Below are 25,256 nucleotides of genomic sequence, written 5' to 3'. Positions count from 1 at the left end.
TTAAATACAAAAATGTTCAACCAGGTTGTACTGAAGTCCTGCAACATGTTAACCACAAACTGACCAGTCTCTGGGGGGTGTCTGAGTGTTACAATTAGTCACTAAAGATGGAAAGAAAGAGAAAAATGTGACAGAAAATTGTGCACTTTTAATTTAGAGTTCTTTCATTTGTTTATGGACTAGAGTGTATAGACTTGTCCTTAAATAATAAAGAGCAGGAGTGTAGGTATCAGTGCTGTGCTCTAGCTCTGACAGCCATAACTAAAATTAACATGTTACTTCTGCTCCCTGAAGCATAGGTGCTCTTTCTGTACATCCTCCATAGAAAAGTCCTTAGTATAAACACACACAAACACACACACGGCAGGACCAACAGTACAAGTAGAGACAAAGTTTAGCATAGTAAACACCATTATTGAATATTAGCATTTACACATAAACCATCTCTTTGCTCCACTAACTGCAGCAACACACACTTTACTGAACATCATACAACTACCAGCCTCAGGGACATGGATACATTCCCAGAAAATCTAAGCATCTCTCTCTAACACTCTCTATCTGTCTCTCTCTTGCCCTCTCTCCTTCTCTCTAACAACTAGGATGGGAAGTGGCAATCAGCTGAAGTTTTAACACAGCCAATTGGTTTTAGATTTAAAAGATCAGTCAATAGGCTAACTGGCACATTTAAATCCCCTCAGATGCCAAACATCAATTCTTTCATAAACTGTGCTCTGGCTGGCGGTTTGATGCAAGCCTCCTTTCCAGAGCTGTTTCTTCAAGCTTGTGTTTCTGAGGTCGAGTAGTGAAAGACAGCTTCTCTCCACAGAAAGTTATCAGAAGTTGGCATTCTCAGTGGATGGTAATCCAGGCTGTATCAAAAACTGTGTGAGGGTGTTGAGGAGATGTCTAGGTTTTAAGGGTGTGAGGCCTTTACGGAGGCGTCTGTACAAAAGCCTGTTGCCTAAAAGTTCTGGGGATCTCAAATGTTGTTTTTGCGTCGTCTGTAATAACCCTGATTCTATATTTCACATGTTTTCTGACTGTTCTCAGCTGTTTCCCCTGTTTAAGATTTTGGGTCAAGCACTGAGAGAATTAGGCTTTCTGTTTACCTGCTCTCTAAATATTTATGGATGCAGATAAAGCTCAGAGTGACAGTGCTATCTGGGTAATGTGTTAGTTGGTCAGCCTAAGTTGGCAGTGAGGAGTACAGTCTGACTGTCAGAACACAGACAGTGTAAGGCTGTTCTGAGTTTCGTATAAAGGGTTGATTTTGTTTGTTATTAAAGAACTCATAACGGTCCTAGCTTTAAGGAAAAAGGTTATGTTAATGAAACTTTTGCCTCTGCTGATGAAACAGGCATGTTTTTTACATTTTCGTGGTGAAATATTTATGTGTGTGGGTGTGGCTTCTTGTTTTGTTCTTTGCTGAATCAATTTGAATTTTTCCAAACATGTAAACTGCTAGTCCATGAAATTATTCAATAAAATGAGAAGTCAAAGTATCGCTAACTCTGTCTCTTTGCTGCTCTATCTCTCTTTCTCTCTTTCTGTCACTCTCTTTTTGACAATGTCTCAATAGCCCCAGGCATGAATATACTTTTGCCTAACTGATGGTTTAATAAAGGTTTGTAAAGTTTGTAAAGCCTCTCTCTCTCTCTTTCTTTCTCTCTCTCTCTGTTGTTTTTGTCTCACTCAGATATTTGTCTCACTTATTCTTGATCTCTCACTTTTAGTCTTTGCAAACTCTCCATTTTTCTTTGTTTTGTCATCTCTCATCTCTTCCTTACTCCTGATGTTTCTCACTTTTTCATTGTTATGCTTTCTTTCTCTATGCTCTATTTCTTAATTTCTTTCATTTTGCACTCTAACTCTCATGTTTTCTCTCTCACTCCCACATTCTATACATGTATGTTTCTTTTTATCTAATTCTTGCCATTTCTCTCTTGTTTATTCTTTCTGTCTATGAAGTGCTTTTCACCTTTTCTCTTTGTACTATTCTACATCACTCTCATTTTCTTACTCTTTACAGCTCTTAAAAATTATGAGTTTCTTTGATTTTACCCAATTAAAAAATATAATGGAATATAATCAAGAGGAAGATGGATGATCACAAGTCAACAAACCAAACTGAACTGCTTGGATTTTTGCACCAGGAGTGGCATAAAGTTATCCAAGTGTGTAAGACTGGTGGAGGAGAACATGTCAAGATGCATGAAAATCATGATTAAAAACCATGGTATTATATTAATTTATATTACTCTTAAAACTTTATGAATATAAACTTGTTTTCTTTGCATTATTTGAGGTCTAAAAGCTCATTATTATTTTCATTATTATTTTCTGCAAATAAATGCTCAAAATTACAATATTTTTATTTGGAACTTGGAAGAAATGTTGTCCGAAATTTATAAAATAAAACATCAAAGAAACTGATTTAGAAAGATGTTTTTTCCAGAGCTGTACACTCATATTCTCATAACATCATAACATCTCTGTCTCTCTGTTGCTCTTTCTCTCTGAGAGTTTAATATCTGTAGTGCAGTTCATTGAAGCTGCTGGGGGACTGTGGTTCGTTGTTTGTGAAGGTGTGGTGACTGCAGTTGGATCCAGAAGGGATGAGAGAATGTTTTCTTTCTCTCTGGCTACAGAGAAATGTGTGTATTTTTCCTCCACAATAAGCACTATTCGGATGTGTTTCATTCCCAGAGACATTTTCTTTGGCACAGGATTGTATTTAGGCAGCCCTAAACAGCACAGGTTGTTCAGCAAACTTTATGCTCAATATACATTTTCTCAACAGGTACAAGGGTAGAATCTCTCTCTCTCTCTCTCTCTCTCTCTCACACACACACACACACACACACAGACAAATATTTGTTCAGTGTTTTAAATGTCATTAGCTCTTCACTGTTGAACGGAAAAGAATCCCAGGATGTTTTTAATGTGGGTCAATAAAATTAGACTTAATCTAATGATTTTTTATTACAGGAGACATATTTTGAACAGCAAAGTGAAGTTCTTGCTTGGAGCAAGAAAATGTGCCAAAAGTCATCCACAGAGTCACGTGTGTACTTCAAAGAAAACAATACTACCCGTCGCACAGTGGCAATGATTGTAACTGGCATCATAATGCTAGGTTTATGGAGGTGAATTAAAATAAAAATGATGGTGCCTTTAAAGTAAACACACAAACACACACACACACACACACACACACACACACACACAGCCCTGCAAAAATAGATGACCTTCTAATTACTATAATTGTTCCATAGTAACACAAAGACATGCAAACACACTGAGTACATTCAGCACATACTGACCTGCTCATGCTTGGTGAGTCTGGTTTTGTTATGGATGTCGGAGGAGACCAGGTTAAACTGGTGTCTCTCAGCCAAGATTCTGAGGAGGAGCACCACAGTACGACTGCCACACTTCCCCACTCGATTATAGATGACCTGACTGGGAAATGGCAGCACCTACACACACACACACACACACACATATACATTTACTTTTAATTATTTGGAACACGGCACTTGAATGTATGCAACTCACAGGAATGTACATGTCGAAACTTATAATAATGAACATTTTGCAGGCTGTTTAGATCTAAAGAAGTAATATATTCATTAACACAGTACTGTAAAACCTGTGATGGCTTTTTAAATGGAGATGGCAGCAGTTTCATCCCAATATTGGCAGAAAACACTACATCAGATACCAGAGGAGAAAAGATATTCATCTGAGCCGATCCTGTAAAAGGTTCTGAAATATCCCACACTCACACTGTGTGATGTTATGTTAGCCTACACACTTTTGTCTTATTTGTTAAGGTGTAGAATGATATTAATGGAAAATAATGGTCTACAGCAGTGTTTATAGGGGGACGATACTACATAGAAAGTTGTAAATGGAGGAAATCATTCCAGAACAGTGTGCACAGGAGAAAGAATAACATGAATGGAGGTAAACAGAACAGTTTGAATGGAGGGTGAGAACACTGGAAATGGACTGCATCTGTAGAGATATATTAACTCCCACCTGCACAGTGTGTAACTGACTGAGATTGAGATACTGCATAGTTCTACAACATGAACATTAATATTAGGACTGTACGATATTGAAAAAAATTGACATTGCATATCTCGATATTAAACAATACAGGACCCGTGACAGAAGTATCCCCGCCCCCATCCGTGCGCTGTCTCACGACCGAGATCCAGACCGATCATCCAGACATCATTTTTTCTGGGATTAAAAGTGTGAATTCAGCTGTAACTGGAAATATCTGCACAAAACTGTGCAGAACTGAAGTGCACAGCTTTGGACAGGCTGTCTGCGCTGCTAAAAAAGCACATGTCCAACCATGTGTAGACCATGTGGTTACCTCGTGTTTACGCCCCTCCCCCTTCTCAGGCAGCAGCAGACACAGAGACAGCACTGCTCACTAAGGATGCTGTGTATCAATTTCTTGTGTCAAGAATCAAAACAATGCAACATGACACGTTTGTGATATTGCAGGTCTGGCGATGTGACTATTGTGCATGCACACATCCCGGTGACGATGCTTAAACAATATCGTGCAGCCCTGACTGGAATCACTTAAAGGTTATACCTAGACACTCTCATACACACACACACACACACAATTACCTAAGCAAGACTAGGCATCCCCCAAGGTCTGAAAGTCTCAAAGCACTGTCTCATTCCTCTGCGCTCCACTCTCACATATCCATCACTTGTCATGTAATGCATGTCTGGTTCTGTGAGAGCTATAAGATTAAGACCAAATTTCTCTCTGTTTATCTTAACATCTATTACTATCTCTATCTTTATATCTCGGTGTTTATTATTTTTTTTTTTTACATTGTTATGACAACAGTTTCTAAAATGCTTCAGATTTATTATGATTTTTATTTTTCATTCGACTGGAACTAACTGCCACACACACATTTTTGTGGCCTTTCTATTTGTCTCATAAGAGACCTGGCAGACAGCCTAACTGTGTTTGTGTGGGCGTGCTGTGGCTTTGTGGAATTTGCACACTTTGCCAGTAAATTCTTGAGTGTGAAAGATCTGGCGTGCGTGTGTGTGTGTGTGTTTGGTGTAACCTAAGAGCATCTTGTCGCAAAGAGCGGATGTTGTTGGGCGTATAAACATCTGGTGCTGGTCGGCAGCAGTATTTACAGGACCAGGCAGGTTCTTCTGCAGCAGTAGGTCAGTAATCCAGCTTGTCTGGAAAAGAACGTTTTTTTCTGGGGCCTTTGGCTCTAAGAAATTCATCTCATCTTTGGTTAATTCTGGGGTACCTACAGCATCTATAAATTCCAAATTCTTTAACCAGTCGGGTATGTGTAAAATCATACCTGAGGACTGTTTCAAAATCTGATTTGTCAAACTTAATAAAGTGATGTTTTTATAAATTGAATTTTGAAATAACTAAAGTTTTGGAAAAGAAACACACTCCTCCTGCCAATTATTAAGTGCTATATAAAATTTTTCCTGTCAGTAAATGCATGATTTTTACTCAGCATAGAAAGGGACAGGGGTCTTATTTTAATATTTTAAGAGCGGAACTCACTCATAGATCCAAGTTTAGCACCTCAAAATTCATCTTCCTTGCCTCACTTCACAGTGAGCGTGGTCCACTCTTCGCAAAATAAAGATATAGTAATTATAATACATAAGTGATGCAGCAGTGTAAGCACTGGGCTTATCACTGGGTGTTGTCACCAATAACTGAGTGTCCCGCCGTGTCACACTGTGTGCCTTAATGCTGGATTTAACTTCAGTGTACTTTCAGTTTACCAACAGAGTCATAACATCTTCTTGAGGGCTGTTCCATTGCTCTATTAGCTAACGTGAAGCTGCTTATATGAGTGAGTGAAGGCAAGTGTCCAGCATGCCTAACTTTCTCAGAAATCATATGTGTCCAGACGTATTTCTCTTTACAAAGCTATAAAACAATGCGTCTATTGTCATATATGATCTACAAGCTTACCTAAGGTTGCCTGGGGAGAATAACTATACACTGACAGTAAGTGTCAGAAACTAGGGAATACATCCAGAGTGAAAACAGATGATGCCAGAAGCCAATAAAAAATAGCCTAAACTCAGTTATTGTAAGTTGATTTGACTCCTGATTTAAAGATCCTGTGGATAATATTCCAGGTATAAATGTTCCAGACTGACCTGCTCTCGTAGCAGCTGTAGCCTGCAGATTAGAAAAGTGACCATTTGACTAGAAGGTTCCCAGAACCAACAGGAGTTGACTAAAGCTAGTGGCTATGGCCAACACTGGATTTGAAATGAAACAAAGGAGAGGCAACTGAATCCAAACCCTATAAAACATTTAGGAATGGCAACTATTTTAGTGCAAATTCTCCTCATTTCAGAGGCTTTTTGAAGTCAACTATGATATTAGAGTGAACACATGTGGCCAAATATACATTCAGACAAAGATCTTAGTGTGGAATTACCTCATAATAATTGAGTATGGTCTGTTGCATTTGACCGCTTCTTTACTATTGACCTCTGGCTCAATCTATTTGCATACTGGTGGTCTCCCCAGTTTCTGACATTGACCATCAATTTGTGCTGAATATCCCCAGGCTACCTTAGTTAATTGTTGTAGGCTGTAAGAGCAAGATACTAACAGTGTTGGCTTAGTGCTGCAGTGTTCACTAGCATTTTTAATGTATATTTTTCTTTGTATTCAATTCAAATCTATTTTTAACCCTAGAATGAAAAAAGAATTATTGTTAACTAAGAATGTTTCTTTAACCTAAAAAAGTAAGTTAGTAAGTAATTATTATTATTACACCCTATTTAATATGGAATTTTAGGGTTTTTTTAAACAAAATTGAGATACTATCAAATGTATGTAATGTAACAGTTTCACCTATTTATTAATTAAATAGTGTTTTGAGTTAAATTAACTTTTTACAGTGTTTTACAGTGTGCTTGTATATACATTCAGGTAGTCATAATCTTCTTATTTAAGGTATTGTGAAAATGATTGTGTCTATTAAATTTTACTCTCAAATCTGGCATTGTGCATTTTTGTCACACCTTGGCCTGTATCGTCTCGTGTCTTTCCTTTTTTGGGTCCTTCCTGCTCCTGTCCTCTGTCTCTTGTTTTGTATACCTCCCCATGTCCTTCATGTGAAGCACATGGTTCTGTTTTTGTTTTGGTCTTGTCTCTGCCTTAGCCCCACCCTGTCATCTGTAATCCCTCCTGTCTCCCTTGTAACCCTACCCCCTTCCACAGGTGTCCCTGTGTATAAATACCCCATGTTCTCCTTTGTTCTCCGTTGTGTGTTTTGTTTGACACTGTCCTGGTCGACCCCGTCTGGATGTTTTTTGTTGAGTCTCTGTCCTGCCGTGTTTTTGTTCTGGTTAGTTTATTTTTTGTTGGTTTGCTTATTTTGCTATATTTTTCAGTAACCTTATTCTTTATAGTTCGTCCCTAGTGTTTTGTTCTTTGTTTATTTTGCTACATGGAAAATAAAATGCATCCTGCCTCCTCCATGTTACAAGTTTGCCCAAAGTCAATCTGGTAATCTGTGTGTGACTCAACTCAAATAAATAATTTAATTAAATAAAAATGATTTTAAGTATTGTTGCCAATTGACTAAATGTAGTATTCTTAGTCTAGCCAGCTCTTCTTTCATCATATCAGCCACCAACGTTGGATGAATTAAATCTAGCTTTTGTATCTTCTGACACATATTAAGTACACCAACCACCAACATCATGTGGAATGATGGGGTTAGAGGGAGGGTAATTCCTGTTAGACATGGACGGCTGTGGCACTATGTAGTATATGTATTGTTGTTTACTTTACTTGTTTTGCAAACATCACAGGATTCTTTTGCCTACTTGGATATTCCCCTTTATTATGCTCTTCAGAAAAGAACTTAGAAAATATCACATACTATTGTGGGGGTGTCCACGTTTGTGCTTATTGAAAAGACATATAGAGGATCACTACTTCAAATGAATGCCTCTTTCCAAAGAGGGGGCAGGTGGCTTCTGTAGACTCCTAAACACATCCAGGACACCCAAACAGAGAAACCTTTAAACGTATATACAATGTTCTGCACATACAGGACGCTGTGTTTGTCCAAACTGCTTGACGAGTCTGTAAAGCATCTGTAGTCTGTGGATTGCACTGCATGTGTGGTCTGTTTTTTTCTGCATGTGTGTTTAAGGGAAGACTGCAGGGAATATAGTGTAGCTGTAGATAGTGTAGATATCTGATTTTTAGTACAGCAGCAGCAGCAGCAGAGGATTATGTCAAGGACAACCTTATGAAACAGCTTCCACTAAAACGTAGTGATATAAACATCCCCCATGGGCTCAGGAAGCTGTAAGGGGTCCCAGTTTGACACTGTCTGGCACTTTCTGGCTAAAGCTGATGCAGTAGGAGTTTGAGTCGCCGTCCCGTCTGATGAAGCTGAGAGCTCAGTGCTCTGTCATTATCCCACCCTGAGGACAGGGTTCAACACTCAACATGATACAGCAAAAAGCCCCAAATCTGTGATTAAATCACATTAAAGCTAAATACACACCTTGGGTTAAACCGATGCTGTGTCTAGGTTTGATTTGTGTATCGAGTGAAAAATGAGCCAAGCATCAAATGCTAAGGTGTAGGGTAAGACAGCAATGGATGCAAAGATGCTTTACAGTATTGCTGCAACTAATGACTATTCTGGTAGTCAACTAGTCATTTAGGCTTCAATACCAATTTTGAAGGAGTGAAGCCTGTTTAAACTCATCTTAGCAGCTCGCTGCATTCATTTAATTCACCATGGGTAATACAGTATAGAAATCAGTGTTCAAACTGTACAAACTAAACTAGAAAAGACATACTGTAAAGTATTTGTGTTTAATTGACACACCGCTGCTATTACACTGTATGCGCGTCTCTACCACGCTCTCTCTCCTGCTCTCTCACGCACTGCAGGTACCACCCACACTAAAACCCTTAGCCTAAGCCTAAGGAAAGGCCAATCAGGATTCTCACTTTCTCATTATGCATGCGTCTTCCCCTTTTGCCTCTTTTTTTCTCTCGCGTGTGCTCTGGTTCTCGCTGGCTCTCTCTCCATTACAAACTAATGACATTAACTATTTTTTACAGTGTATCACAAAAGTGAGTACACTGCTCACATTTCTGCAGATATTTACAAAAGTGAGTACACCCCTTAGTGAAAATTCCAGAAGTGTTAATATTTTGTGTGGCCACCATTATTTTCCAGAACTGCCTTAACTCTCCTGGGCATGAAGTTCAACAGAGCTTCACAGGTTCCCACTGGAAGGCTTTTCCACTCCTCCATGAAGACATCACAGAGCTGCAGGATATTCCAGACTTTGCGCTCCTCCACCTTCCGCTTGAGGATGCCCCAAAGATGTTCTATTGGGTTTAGGTCTGGAGACATGCTTGATCAGTCCATCATCTTTACCCTCAGCCTCTTCAATAAAGCAGTGGTCATCTTAGAGGTGTGTTTGGGATCATTATCATGCTGGAACTCTGCTCTGTGACCCAGTTTCCGGAGGGAGGGGATCATGCTCTGCTCAGTATTTCACAGAACATATTGGAGTTTATGACTCCCCAACACCTGCTGCACTCATGCAGCCCCAGACCATGGTATTCCTACCCCCCATGCTTCACTGTAGGCATGACACACTTATCTTTGTACTCCTCACTCCTCTGATTGCCGCCACACATTCTTGAGACCATCAGAACCAAAAAAATTAATCTTAGTCTTATCAGACCATAGGACATGGTTCTAGTAATCTATGTCCTTTGTTGACATGTCTTCAAGAACTCTTTGTGGGCTTTCTTGTGTACAGACTTCAAAAGAGGCTACCTTCTGAGTTGACAGCCATGCAGACCAATTCGATATAGTGTGGGGCGGCTCAGTTTCAGGGTGTTGGCAATCTTCTTGTAGCCTCGGCCATCTTCATGTAGCGCAACCATTCCACTTTTAAGATCCTCAGAGAGTTCTTTGCCATGAAGTGCCATGTTGGAACTTTCAGTGACCAGTATGAAAGAGTGTGAGAGCTGTACTACAAAATTAAGCACACCTGCTCCCTATGCACACCTGAGACCTAGTAACATTAACGAGTCACATGACATTTTGGAGAAAATGACAAGAAGTGCTTAATTTGGACATTTAGGGGTGTAATTTTGTAGGGGTGTACTCACTTTTATTGTCTGTGTTTTAGACATTAATGGCTGTATTTTGACTTTCCACTGAATTTCCACTGTTCTATAAGCTGCACACAGACTACTTTTCATTGTGTCAAAGTGTCATTTTGTCAGTGTTTTGTCAGAGCTGACCAAAAAAAAAAAGTACTACAGGTTTAGAAAATATTATTAATTTATGTAAAGCATTCAGAATGTATACTACCTGCTAATTCATATTGCTCAATTTCCTAAGAAATTGAGTTGAATTGGCTGCTTGCTGATGTTTGGTTAGGCTTGTGGCCAGCTGGAGAGACTTTGGCAAGTCTTAAAAAGTCAGTGTGTCTAGACTATACATTTAAATGTATTTATTCAAATTGCTCCTATGGTATCGGCCAAATAAATTTTACCATTTTTAAAATCTAGACTACTGACTAAATTAACACATTACAGCACATCAGTGTTTTTTTCTAAACCATGCATAGTAAATGAACCAGGTTCCAACACCTCACACTTTCAGTATTTCTGTATAACATTAGTAATGTATCAAATATGATAAGGGTCAACTGAAATTCCCACTGGGTCCCAACTCCCCAACTCATCCTAGAGTACTGTACGGAGCTACATCATTCCAGAGATCATTAGAAGGAATGTTCACAAACATTTTGACATGTAGTGCACATTAAAAGCAGTGTAGCTTAGCATAAGAAATAATGCCTTCTGCCTGTTATCAAGTCTTTAAGCTGGTAAACAAAACCATGTCACAAATGACTTTAACAAGGGCCAAATGACCAGTTAGGACATCTCTACAATAACAGGTCTAGATATTTTAGTCAGTAGTAGGAATTAACTACCAACAGCGGTCTAAGGGGTGATATAAACTGAATCTTTGACAGGGTGTCAGGTGCTCAGGGGACAACAATGTGCAAGGTAACGAAAGCCGTCTGGAATGGACTGAGAGCTACTGTGGCACAGGCGTTTTATTATCAGACATTTTTATGATGCTTGAGATTATGTAAGGAATACATTACACCCTGCTTTTTTGAGATTGCACAGGCCAGAAAACCCAAGCTAAAACCCATACAATGTTGAATGTTCCTACGATGGACAATAAAGTACTGGGGCTAGACCGTAGAGTAAAGAGTGAAAGAAGGATGCCTGGTGTGATGATGCTTGTTTTCTGTATAAACTATATACAGTAAACACATGGCCACAAGCCACTGCTATTTGCCCATGCTATGCACTAAATCAACAGTATAAAATAGCTTTAAGTGTATTTTTTTTGTTGGTCATAATGATTTGACTGGCAGTAAAGCTCTCTGTCTTTCTGTCACCCAGGCCTTTGTCTGCATTTCCCCCTCACTTTAAGCAGTCGATGGAGCAAACAGTGTCCTCTTTGTCCAGTTTTGTGGCTCACCATCAAAGTCCTGCTTTAGCGGTGCACGCTCCAGTACAGCTGGATCACACTTACTCAATCACCCGCTTTCTCTGTCTCCTCTCTATTTCACTATTTCTTTTACTCGTTTTTTCCACATACAAGTTCCCACAGAGGCTAAAGGGTTTCCACTCTTTCTGGAATCGAGTGTGACTAATTAGATTAAGCTGTTTATTTTGCGAGCTATTTATTTGAATGAATGAAAGGTCTCTTTTGCCCTTGTGTGATTAATTAGCTCTATTGATTTTCTGCTGAGCTAAAGTTTGAGGGAAAACAATCAGTCAGGATCTCTGCAACCATGCGGCAGCTTCCACGAGATCTGTGCAGACACTGATGCAGGAAAGCATGGTTTTAGCTATCTAGGCTATATTGTTCTGAGTTAGACAAGATTCTGGAGAACGGCTGTTGATATTTCAACTCAACAGCAAAACAAAATGCACAGGGGTATGTTCAGTGCTCCTTCAGAAGCTCCTCCCTCAGATTCATGCTGCCACGGTAACTGAACAAAGTGGCCAACCACGTCCAACATCGCTAACTCTGTGATTGTACACACTCAAACAGCATGAAGAATTGGCCGAGCATGGCTAATGCATGGCAGCGTTGGCTGAGGCTTGGATCGGCTATGCAGAATAGGGCAGAATGTGGATAATACTCAGCAACTGAGTGTTGGCAAAAGCAGTGCAGATTACTGTATTATACTTTGCATCCGGGCTGTTGGCACAGGCAGCACTCTGCATTAGCTTAGCATCTGGGCTAGAATCAGGCCAACATTCGAACCGGAGCTAAGCCATTACAAGTCCGGCTGGGCATCAGAAAATTAGCCTAAGAAATTTGGGCATCTGCTGACCTCATCCAACATCACTCACTCTGTGATAGAACATGGTCACACTAACATAGTCCAACATCACTACCCCAGCAATAGCACATGGCTACCGGCCTCACCCAACATCACTGCTTGCACAGAAACCCAGGCCTTGTTTAACATTGCTACGGTGGTGATATGTATGTATGTAATATGTGGGTGCCAGCTTTTGTTCATCAGATCTTTTCCTGTCTGGTCATCCTCTTTCTGAGCCATCTCTCCCTCTCCAGTTACTTTTGCAATATGAACGAACTGATTGATCAGTGTTCTTTATGTACTGATTACATCCACAGTATGCTCAGAAAAGCATACTATAAATATAAATCCTGCTCTGATATATCTGTTTATAGCAATGCAGATTAGTAAACATTAATGAAATGTAGGAACTGGGGCAACAGCATATGGATTAACATTACAGAGAAATATAGCATGTATACCTGTAGATTTACAAATGCAGTACAATGAATAAAATGAAGATATTACTTAAGTTACTTTAGATATTACTAAGTTTAGATCAGAGACTGTAAAAAGCCAAAGGCCAAAAGCTTCCGCCATGTTGGCGATCCTGAAACCAGAGTCTGCGCAGTAGAGACCAGAGGAGGGAGAAAGACTGTGGAGAGACAGCCTACTCATTTAAATAACCCCGCCCCTGAGGCCTGCCTCCACAGAGCCCACCCAGTTTATGGCCCCACCCATACAGTTATTGATCCCACCCCGGCTAGGTGTAACCCAACCCTTTTACAATAACCACACCTTTTTAAATAGAGCTGAATAACGCTTTAAAAACGAATTCTGTGGGAATATAAAAATTTGACAATATAAGCAGAGGTTAAACTAGCTGTTGCATTTAAATAAAGGAGGTAGAATTAGAGTATATTCGAAAAAAACGTGATTGAAATTTGTCTGTTTTGTCATTGAAACCTATGGGGGTGGGTGGGGTTACACAGCTTTCTGAAACCGAATAGCAGGGGGGCGCCCGACCTGCGGTGGCCTCACTTTTGAGAGACGATGCTCTGTCCAGCTATACACAATCTATGGTTTAAATTTATTCATGTATGAAAAAGACTTATCTAAAATTTTATTTATGTCTACTGTAGCCTGAACACATTTGGGTTTGATATTAAAAGACGAATATGATTAAAAAGTAACATTTCAGCTTTTATTTAGAGGTCTTTATATCTGGATCTGATACACAGTTCAGAAGCACCCATTTTTCTTATTAGCAAAAGTAACATGTGACTGTTCGGTGTGTTTTGTTGCCCAGGTGTGTTAATTATTTAAACAATAAATAGTGCTAAATGTCTAATGTCAGTTTTAGATTTGGGTTTTACTACCAACTACCATGACAAAAACAGAGAACTGTCTATCTGTGAAAAACAAGCAAATGTAAGCCATTGAGTCTTTGCTCGAATATTGTTCATGGCCAGTACAACCGTATGGAATGTCCTGAAGACGAATGTGGTTACTGGTGTACTAATTAACAGATGTTGAAAAGGTAGACCAAAGAAAACAATAGTTGATGACATAAACATTATGAGTTCTGTAAAGAAAGACCCTAATAACCCTAATAACTTTTAATGACACCAGCAACAACCTCCAGACGACAGTAGTGATGGTATCACAATCTACTGTTGACAGAAGACTTCATGAACAAAAACACAGAGGCTTTAGCAGAAGATGAACAGCAATAAAAGGGAGTAAGAATAGGATGACCACTCTGGAATGATCCCAAACATAACAGCTCATCTGTGAAACACAGTGGAGGTAGTGTCATGGCTTATGCTTGCATGGCTTCTACTGGGTTGGGATTGTTAATCTTTTCTGTTTCAATACTTTTGCTCACAAGCAAAGTGGGTGAGTTCAGACAGAAGGTGCTATCTTCTGAACTGTGTATCAGATCCAGATGTAAATACCTGGAAATAAAAGCTGAAATGTTGATATTTTATCTAATATTCATCTTTTAATGACATATCCAAGAGTTTTCAGTTTACAGCAGAAATAAAGGGATCAGCCTTACTGTTCCAATAATTATGGAGGGGACTCGAGTATCACAATTTTCCACCCCTACTGAGCTAGAAAACATGAGACTGTAAAAACTGTTGCTTGAAGTTTATCTTTTTTTATAATTTCTGCATTAATAAAATATACTGTGTTAACAAAGTTACTGCCAACGAAAGTAATCTGAAAGAAAAGATGCTGTTTCTTCTGTTCATGTTCATAAATAATGCACACATTTATATCTGGTAACTAAGTTTTAGTATATAAAGAATAAGAACTGAAGGAAGATCGGAGTGATTAAAACAGAAGAAAGAGAAACTTAGTTTCGTGTTAAATCAGGACACCAACTTAATTTAACAGTGAACTTATGACCCAGAACTTACCGTTTAAAAGAGTGGCTGCATGTGTATGACTAAGAGCCAAGCAAAAAGAGAGAGAAAATACTTTTATAATCATAAATATATGCAACTTTTAGCCATTAAGCTCTACAACTGGGTCAGAACGCAATGTAGAACTGGAAAAACGGAAAGACAAACACACAGAGAGGGGAGAGATATAGAGAGATGGAGCGAGAACAGAGAGAGAAACAGATAGAGAGGGAGATTTATGATGACAAAAACTAACAAAAAAAGAACATAGGTACACTTTAATTTTTGACGCCAAAAATAATTAGAATTTTATTGCATGGAGTAAGTATTTGATTCTGGATCTCACAGACCTGTTAGTTTTTCTTTACGAAGCCTTAATTCTGCATTCATTACCTGTATTACTGCACCTGTTTGAGTTTGTTACCTGTATAATAGACACATGTCCACACACTCAATTACCCACACTCCAACCTCTCCACCACGGCCAAGACAAAAGAACTGTCTAACAACACCAGGGATAAAATTGAAGACCTGCACAGGACTGGGATGAACTGCAGGACAATAGGCAAGCACCAACTGTTGATGCAATTATCAGAAAATGAAAGAAACACAAGATGACTGTGAATCAATGCAAGACCTGGCCTTGTAGGGTAATCATAATTCTGAGAAACTACACAGAAGGACCTGGTCAATGACCTATAGAGAGCTGGGACCTCAAATATTACCGCTAGTAACATACTATGACGTTATGGATTAAAACCCACAGGACACACAAGGCCCCCCTACTCATGTCAGCACATATGCAGGCCCATTTAACGTTCCCTAATGACTGGATGATTTAGATGATTTAGAGGAGGCATAGGAGAAGATCATGTGGTCAGATGAGACCAAATTAGAGCTTTTTGGCATCAACTTAAATTTTCATTTCATTTTCAGGATTTGTTTTATTCTGTCTCTCACGGTTGAAGTGTACCAATGATGAAAATGACAGACCTCTCCATTCTTTGTAGGTTGCAAAACTTGCAAAATTGGCATTGTATCAAATATTTTTGATTAATTAACTTTATTAACTAAATTTTACCCCAGAGTATAACAAGAGAATACATTTTCTTTAAAGAACCAAAGATGTTTTTTCTGTTTTACCACTGCAGATAACCCTCTTTGATTCTGTTTGGCACTGTGATTTTTAGAGTGTAAGGAGAATTAAATGCATTGTTGTTTGTCTTCTCTGTTTCTCTTTGTTGCCCTTTGTCTTAGAAAGCGTGAAGAGATCAGGTAATGGATGAGGCACTGGAGCTGCTCTGAATTCCACACGAATAAAGAGCAGAATGTATTTCCTCAATCCAGTAAAGATTTGGGGTAGACAGACCGCAACAGATTCGTTTTTAATGAATCATTTTTCACTAAGCCCCGTGATGCACCACACCCGTTACCACAGAGCTACACTACTCACAATGAGCTAATCCTGACTGTCTTATGCAAAATACACTGGTACTGGCAGACTGTTCTTACCAAGAATGCCTCCTGCTTTTCGGGAAGATCATGTTTCATTTCCTCTGTTCTATCCCTCACTCGCTCCTCAGCTCACTGCTATGAAATGCAGGGGACAGCGTAGTCCTCAGTTTACAGGAAGTGTGTGCGTGTGCATGTATGCACTGTCACTGATTTCCAAGTCAGTGCACTTTTCCAGTAAAATCAGAGAAACTTTAAATCATTGATTACCTTTGGAGCAGGGGGACCATGGTCATCCAAATACGTTGACTCTCCTGTAAAGAAAAGAAAACGTGTGAGAGGTGATCAAATAACCAAAAATCTGATTTCTGATTTCTGATATCTAAGTTCTTGGACTTTATTTTGATAGTTTGTTTTACAGTTGTTTCCAGTTATTATTACAAAGGGACAAGTGACATCAATGTCAAAGCTTTATAAAGACTCCTCACACCTTGCCCCAACAATCAGCAGTCACAGGCTCCTCTATCACCTACACTTCCTACCACCTAAAATTTTAAATAACCGGTGCCACAATGCAGAAGAAAACTATCAAACATAGCAAAGCAATTCTGGGTGGTCTGGGGAATCCCCCCCTTTAAAATGTTTATTAAATTAGATGCCATTTCCCACACTGTGATGTTTTGTTATACCTCTAATTTTACCTACAAAAATGATTTAATAATTTAGTGATTTAGAATCAGACACAGCTCCACCGTCAGCAGCTCTAGCTCTGTGCATTTCATTAGGCTCTCCAGAAACACTGTTCCTTGTATTTATACATTTAAGCTTAGCTATGCAAACTTTTAACTACATTTAAACACACATGCAGCTACACATCATACTTTTGCCCACCTGAGTAGTAATGCCCAAGAGACAGGCAAATGAAAGCCAAATGATCCCTGTTTAAAGCCAAATAACAACAGTTTTTAGAAATATCAATTTTCGTTTGGTGACACTGATAATCGAGGTAGACAAAGAACACAAATGGTCTGACTTGAAAGTAAAAGTTTTAGTTGTTCTAGAAGACATGATATAATATTTTTTAAATGAGTTATTTTGAATTTCTATTAAGACTGTGTAGCCACACATGTTAGAAATATGTTTGTAACACAGAACAACAGCATACAATTTCATTGTTCAAGCATACAATCATTTGTAAAAGTCTGTACAACCTTCTTTTCATATTACAAACCGGTTGGGACACTAAACAAATTGTGAATTATAACTGAATGCAATGATGTGGAGATGGCAAATGTCAATATTTTATATAAAATAGAACACAAATCACAGATCAAAAGTTTAAATTGAGAGATTGTATCAATTTAAGGGAAAAATGTGTTGTTTTAAAATTGCATGGCAACAAATCCCAAAAAAGTTGGGACAAGGCCATTTTCACCACTGTGCGGCATCCCCCCTTCTTCTTACAACACTCAACACACGTCTGGGGAGAGAGGAGACCAGTTTCTCAAGTTTAGAAATAGGAATGCTCTCCCATTCATGTTTAATACAGGCCTCTAACCGTCTAATCGTCTTGGGCCTTCTTTGTCGCACCTTCCTCTTTATGATGCACCAAATGTTCTATATAGGTTAAAGATCTGGACTGCAGGCTGGCCATTTCAGTACCCGGATCCTTCTCCTACGTAGCCATGATGTTGTGATTGCTGCAGAAGGTGGTCTGGCATTATCTTGTTGAAAAAAGCAGGGTCTTCCCTGAAAGAGATGACGTCCAGATGGGAGCATATGCTGTTCTAGAACCTGAACATAGTTCTCTGCATTAATGCTGCCTTTCCAGACATGCAAGCTGCCCAAGCCATGCTCATGCAACCCCATACCATCAGTGATGCAGGCTTATGAACAGAGCGTTGATAACAACTTGGGTTATCCTTGTCGTCTCTGGTCCGGATGACATGACATCCCATTCTGTTATTTTCTTAACAGTGGCATTCCTGTTTAAGGTGCAGTGACGTTTAAGGGCCTGGAGATCACGAGCATCCAGTAGAGTTTTACGGCCTTGACCCTTACGCACAGCAATTCTTCCAGATTCTCTAAATCTTTTGATGATGTTATGCGAAGTTGATGATGATAACTTAAAAGTCTTCGCTATTTTATGCTGGGTAACACCATTCTGGTACTGTCTGAGCAAGCTTTTTTCCCTCTTACCATCTTGGCTTCTGAGAGATACTGACACTCTTTTTATACCCAATGTTGTCAGTTGCCCTAATTAGTGTTAATTGGTCTTCCACCTGTTCGTTATATGCTCAATTTTCTTTTTCCAGCTACTTTTTGCTACTTGTACCAACTTTTTGGGGATTTGTTGACACTGTGAAATTTTGATTTAACATACTTTTCCTTTAAAATGTTACATTTACTCAGATTAAACTTTTGATCTGTGATTTGTGTTCTAGTATGAATAAAATATTGACATTTGCCATCTCCACATCATTGCATTCAGTTTTTATTCACACACATATTTAGTGTCCCAACTTTTTTGGAATCTGGTTTGTACATATTGTGTTTAATGAAAGTAAAATTTGTGAAATAATCCTCAAAAGGACACACTTTACATAATTTATTGAAAATAAAATTAATTTTATTTGTTGTTACTCATTCAAAAATACATAGTATGCTTAGATAAAACGTAACAGACAGACTGACCTCTATGGTAGCTGTGACCCAAGAGGTCACCTTGCTCATGCAACACCCTGCACCCAACCGTGTTTCTCTGGTTTCTATGGGTGATGAGAGTAAACATAGACACTTAGCTTGCTAACATAACTCTATTCTGCATGTGCAAGAAACATATATGCCATCAAACTGATATGCCACCTCTATTTGAAACACTAAGAAGACAAACATGAACTGGGGGGGAAATGTGTGTTCAAACATAAATTTCTTTAAGTGTGTGTTGTGTTATCTGCCCCCTGTTTTACAGTATCTGTGAGTGAGACCCTCTTTCGCTCACACAAAGATCTCTTTCTCCCTCCTGCTGCAGATGGCACACCAGAATCAGTGCCTTCCTTTCAGTGCTACTGGCTACAGCAGCTAACGGCTAACGCGGGGCGCTATCGGAGACAGCACGGTTTTCTTCTTCTGAACCCATAACCTGTCCAGCAACACAGAGCTGCTATACTTCTCAGCACATCTAGAACTTTCTGACAGACAGAGACAGAGAGAGAGAGGATGGAAGAGCTATGGACGGATACATGACTTACGATGGTGGGGGCACGCATTCCTCGAGTGTTGATGTGTGTGAGTCGCATCATCGTGTCAGTTCAGATGTGAATAAATCTATGAATTGTGTGCATGGGAAAGTGGCTGTGCAATGCTCTGAACATGCCGGAGGAAAAACACAATGTATGAGCTAGTTTTATTTTCTCAAACAATCATTTATTGAAAAAAGAATTAAGGTAAATGAACATACTTGACAGAACACCTGTGTACACGCACTTACTACTTCACTTTATGGAGGATCAGGGGAGTCCAATAGGGCTGTGCCATATTGTATCCTACATAATAATATCAGCAGCATATTTGAATATCATTTGTGCAAAAATATCCTGAAATATTGTGATATTATTTTAGGGCCGTATGGACCACCAGGGTACAAGTTGTAGTAGATTGTAAAAAAGGAAAATTTACACTGTTCTCATTTCCCGTTAAATATCTGTCCAGGATTATTTATTTCACGTCAATCCTAAATATATGGATTGCATTATTATTATCATGACGTTTCTGTTAAAATCGGGTGAAAATCTAAACTAGTTTTTTTTAAATAATGCATTAGAATCACAACACACCTTGTGCAGGGTGTAAGATAGAGCCCAATGTATTTTATGCCTAGCTTGCATCTGAGAAAACTGACAGGATTTTATTTACACTGGACCTACCAAACAGAAAATGGCACTACCACTTCATTTGGTCCATTTTGTTCTTTCTTATATGTTTGCAAACAAAAATTAAATACATGTTAGCATGTTTGTAAATTTTCAAATAAAACGTTTTATTTGACCCGGGATGCCCAGGCCTTTTAATACAACTATATTCACCATGCAGTCCTAATATATGCTACTATGCTTTCACCTAAAGCCTCTGCTACATAAAGGTTAAAGGAGGTTGCATTTTAATATTTTGCTGTCACTGTGGTCACGCACACACACAGATATTTGACATTTCACTCTAGTAAAATCCTCTTGACACAGTAGAATGCAAGATGATCTCAGTAGAACAAACACAGAGGTGTCAGTCAAACAGCGTGGGCCAACCCGAGGCAGGAATGGCCAGTCAACTTAAATTCTTGTTTTATTTCTTTCACTGAACTTTTTTCATTCTGTCCTGACTGAATTCAGCATGACTGACTGGAACACAAGCACAGCCCCCAGGGCAGCACAGAGCAGCAAACAGCCTTATGAATATTTAGACATACTCAAAATCCACACGCATCTCCTCAGGAAAGCTTTTCAGAATCATATGTAAAGCATGCTAATGCACAGAACCTTTTAGGAAGAGCCAACTTCCTCTCCTACTTGTCTAAACACATCCCAAGCTGTGAACTCTGTGACAAATTAGTTTTCCTATGGCTCTGTCTCATCACTCCCTTCAAAGTTGAGCTACGGGCAGTTTAGCCCGGTCCTAAATCTGTGTAAAAAGGCAAGGATTTTGTGTGCTGTAAAATCAGGCCAGGAGAAACAAGAGATACAGTAGCTTACTATCTCAATCACCCGCCATCAATCAGCAGCCCATGTGTTAAATGGATGGAACTCATTTCTCTCAGAGCTGCGCTCGTGTAAATGCATACAGCTGCCACATTGATCGCCACACGCAATCAGACAAAGCACATCTGGGTTTATGACAGGACAGAATGAAGAAAAATACTATGTCGTTCACAAATATGAGCCAAATGTATTTCTAAATAACACTGGATATGTGAAAGTACCCCAAAAATAGAGAATAAATTCAATAATAATCTTCCAGATAATACAATGTGGAAAGAACAAAAGGAGACTGTAGTAATATGGATTACAAAGTTCTAGGCAGTAAAAAACGTGGGATTAGAAGTCATAACTTACATGCCAAGCTGTTCCTTGTTAATTTATATTATATAAAAACTTACAAATAAAAGTGGCACCACATGCTTCATTCATTACATCATTTAACTTTTCAAAATTCCACTGACACAGTGTCATAGCTCATCTGAACACACTTGGAGGAGAGCACTAATGGATTAAAGCTGTTTAGATTAGCAGACCTCCATTGATTAGAACCACTTTTTACTAACTGAAGGAGAAAATAAGCCTTCCTTTTTCAAGAAACCCAGTTATGCTTTCCCTGGCTTCACTGGGATTCAAGACCGTTTTCAAGTTTAAATAAAATCCATCTTAACCCCTGCAAAACAATGTCCTATCCTGCTGAAAAAAATGAGCCCAGACTGATCCTTAAGAAACTTGCTCTTTTGAGACATGTTGGAGATATGAGACAGTATTTTTTTAATATGTATTTATTCTTACAAAAATAGAGCAAATTCTTACCAAATAGAGCAGCTTAGCTGTCACTTCTCTAAAGTTTGCATCAATCTCTCAGGACACCTAACTAATCAAATTTACTCTGGAAAAAAACTGCATTCTACCACACTGATTGCACTGTACCTGATATAAGATTTAATACAGGAGGACTTACAGGGGTTGGACAATGAAACTGAAACACCTGGTTTTAGACCACAATTATTTATTGTCCCGAAGGACAGTTCTGGTGGAAACAGGAGAGTTGAGGTGCACATTGAATTCTGCCGTGATTTTATGTTTTTTTGGACATCCCTTTCAGACAGCTCCCTCCTGCATCCACAGTTAATCCTGTTGGATGTGGTTGGTCCTTCTGGGTGGTATGCTGACATTACCCTGGATACTGTGGTTCCTGATACATTACAAAGACTTGCTGTCTTGGTCACAGATGCGGCAGCAAGACGTGCACCAACAATTTGTCCTCTTTTGAACTCTGGTATGTCACCCATAATGTTGTGTGCATTACAATATTTTGAGCAAAACTGTGCTCTTACCCTGATAATTGAACCTTCACATTCTGCTCTTACTGGTGCAATGTGCAATTAATAAAGATTGGCCACCAGGCTGCTCCAATTTAGCCATGAAACCTCCCACACTAAAATGACATGTTTCAGTTTCATTGTCCAACCCGCGTGTTTACTAATGCATTATCATTATTGTACTGTTGTAACATTCTGCCATAGCAACCACTCACATTTTATAAGAATAAACAGCAGTTTTGCCATAATCTTGTATTTATATAACGAACATGAATTTAAAATGAGTCATGAGGATGACTATAATTTTAGACCAACACTATATTGGCTGCTTAGGTTTACTAACTGCTAAATCTGTTTACGCTGGTTTAACTGGTGGTCCTAAAAGATATATTCATAAATACCAGCAAATGTGTCCAATAGTTTAGAGGAAATATAAACAATAGAAATGGACTATAAGAAAAACAATTGTGTATTTAAACATCCCTATGTCCAATAATGCTTCCAGTTATGCAGTAAAGTTTTTGGTCTTTCAGATGTCCCTGAACGCACTCTCTGTTCTCTTATGAATGTACACACAGTTTGCAGGCTCTGATCAGTGATCTCCTGAAGTATCCAATAGCTTACTAACCTTTAGCCTCAAAAAGGACCAACAATCTTGGCCTGCTTTGAACTCCTCAGCCGCTTGATCTAGAGCCCCACAATCCTGGAGTGCAAATTAACACACTCAGTAATTAGTCAGCCAAGCTTCAGGCCTCTCAGGTCAGATTCCCAGACTACGCCAGCAGTGCCCGGTTGCCAGGTCCGGAAATAATCAGCAGGCCAAAACAGATTCGGACACAAAGCATAAACAGTATTCTTTCAGCTGCAATGATTAGTGTGATTTCCTCAACATAAATGTGGATGAAAAGTACAGCAAGACACTAAACCAGCAGGGTTCTCTTGGCTTTCACTCAAATCGTGATGCTTTTTTTTTCAATGGCTTTGTCAAAGCTAATTAATGAATGCGGGAATCATTAATAACACATGATTAAGCCACAATAGGAAAAGGAACAGATGAAGCTGGGATGCTGGAGTACCAAATAGCATGGCTGCAATGCACACCGAACACTGAAATAAACAAACAGAGCATAACTCGCTGAAGTTTGGAATGCTGCAGCTTGCATCGGAATTTCATAAACCTATACTTTCGACATGCAATGTTTAATTTGCGTTATGAAATTGCTAAGGTTGTTAAGTATGGCTTTAAGATGAAGAAAGCCAAAAATACAACTGAGAGGGATTGAAAAGCCATGCAAGACCGGCTGTCCAGCCAACTAGTTAAGTAAGTACAAAAGCAACTGACCTGCCATTTTCAGCCTTGACCACATAAAGAACATTCTTTGGAGATTGCGATGTGGAGAATGCTTTGATAATTACTGGAGAGCAGCTCAAACAAAAGACGGGACTCTGTGTTTCAGTGTTGAACCAAGGTAAGCATTCTCAAGGACAAAGCATTCTATACAGAAAGGCATAAAATTCTCACTGCTGACCTGAAGTAAACAATATCACTGTAGGTCAATAGGAGATTGAGAGAGCGAGATACAATAAATTAGCTTCCTTATTAAGCCTAATATCAACGACTTACAGATTCACAAAAAGATGTAGACCCTGACATTGCAGGAGTGTTTTAAAGTGTGGTTTAAAGATAAAAGCAAACACTTGGATGAATCATTGGGAAGGAGTGTAGAAATCTGTGTACTGTTCACATTAGTCCATTTAGTGGAAAATTAGTTTTAGGGAAAAGGAGAAGTGGAGTTAATGACATCATTTCCAGTGCTCAAACCTTTGCCGTAAACATGCCGTGACTCAGTTCAGATTCTGGCAGCAGTGCGCTTCTGCCTCAGAGATTCTGAGTTCTGAGTAGACATGTTGTTTCTGTACACAATTTAATAACACAATAATTGTGTCACTGTTTTTCATGTTTTTTTCCATTTCCACAATTGTATTATAAAAAAAGACATATTTCAAGCTGTTTCACTGTGTTGATGTTTACATTTTGGGGCCTTTATAAAACTGTATATGGTAGGTTCTCTCTACAACAGCTCAGTAGTCTTTAGGAATCTTGGCTTACTACTATGCATACTAAGTATGTAATGTGACTTCACAGTGCAGCACTATACACTCCTAATGCCTAGCTACTTGAGGAGCAGTAAGAACCATTAGTGTAAGAAACATTAATAAGAGTGTGTTATAATGCATGTGGACTGCTACAGCAGTGCAATTTTGCCCCGCCCACCTCTGCACAGATGCAAAACTCACTCAGGTTGCTAAGCTGAGGTAATGAACCTACACGAACAAGTGCAAGAAAAGTTTAATAAAATCCACCATGGCAACATTACAAACCTTCTTATGTGTATTTTAAGTAACTTTGTCTGCAGTAAGCTTTCTCGCTTTATGCACTGCTAGCTGCGTTAGCCTAGTCCAGAAGAAAACACAATACTCCAAATATAAACTCTAGAGTTGAAGAGATTTCAGTAATAAACTGCTTAGTTTAGCAGATAACACATATAAATCTATGTTGAATTATAGCCTACTGTTTTAACTTGTTGCAGCCTGATCTGGATCTCAGATATGTGTCAAGCAAAGTCAGTGAAATAAACATCTAAATAGCTAGACTAGCTGCTAGGAATAACGTTTACTTTTACTCGTTTTGGACGCAACAAATCATTCAACATAAAAAACACATTTGTAGATAAACTGAGTAAATATAGAGTATAACTTTCAGGTTTCTGATCAAGGTTCTAATCAGACATGTGTGCTCCTCTGTTGTGACTGACTGCAGTTCACATTAGCATGTGTAGCATGACTGTGTTAGCCAGATCACTTTAGCTAAC

The 25,256-nt window shown here is 38.9% G+C and overlaps 1 protein-coding gene across 1 annotated transcript in view; it reads right to left on the bottom strand.

The window, feature by feature from the left end:
- The window catches only part of usta (uronyl 2-sulfotransferase a), a 136,992-nt gene that overhangs the window by 34,213 nt on the left and 77,523 nt on the right, over positions 1-25,256 (bottom strand). Inside the window, exons 2-3 of the mRNA XM_022665523.2 lie at positions 16,581-16,624; positions 3,327-3,482 (exon numbers count right to left, since the gene is read on the bottom strand). Of these exons, the coding sequence (XP_022521244.2) occupies positions 3,327-3,482; positions 16,581-16,624 (200 nt within the window). The remainder of the gene's footprint in view (positions 1-3,326; positions 3,483-16,580; positions 16,625-25,256) is intronic.

The sequence above is a fragment of the Astyanax mexicanus genome, chromosome 1 (genome assembly GCF_023375975.1).
Source record: "Astyanax mexicanus isolate ESR-SI-001 chromosome 1, AstMex3_surface, whole genome shotgun sequence".
Classification (NCBI taxonomy): Eukaryota; Metazoa; Chordata; class Actinopteri; order Characiformes; family Acestrorhamphidae; genus Astyanax; species Astyanax mexicanus.
The sequence above is the reverse complement of the archived record's forward strand: the minus strand, read 5'-3'. Positions and strand labels throughout refer to the sequence as shown.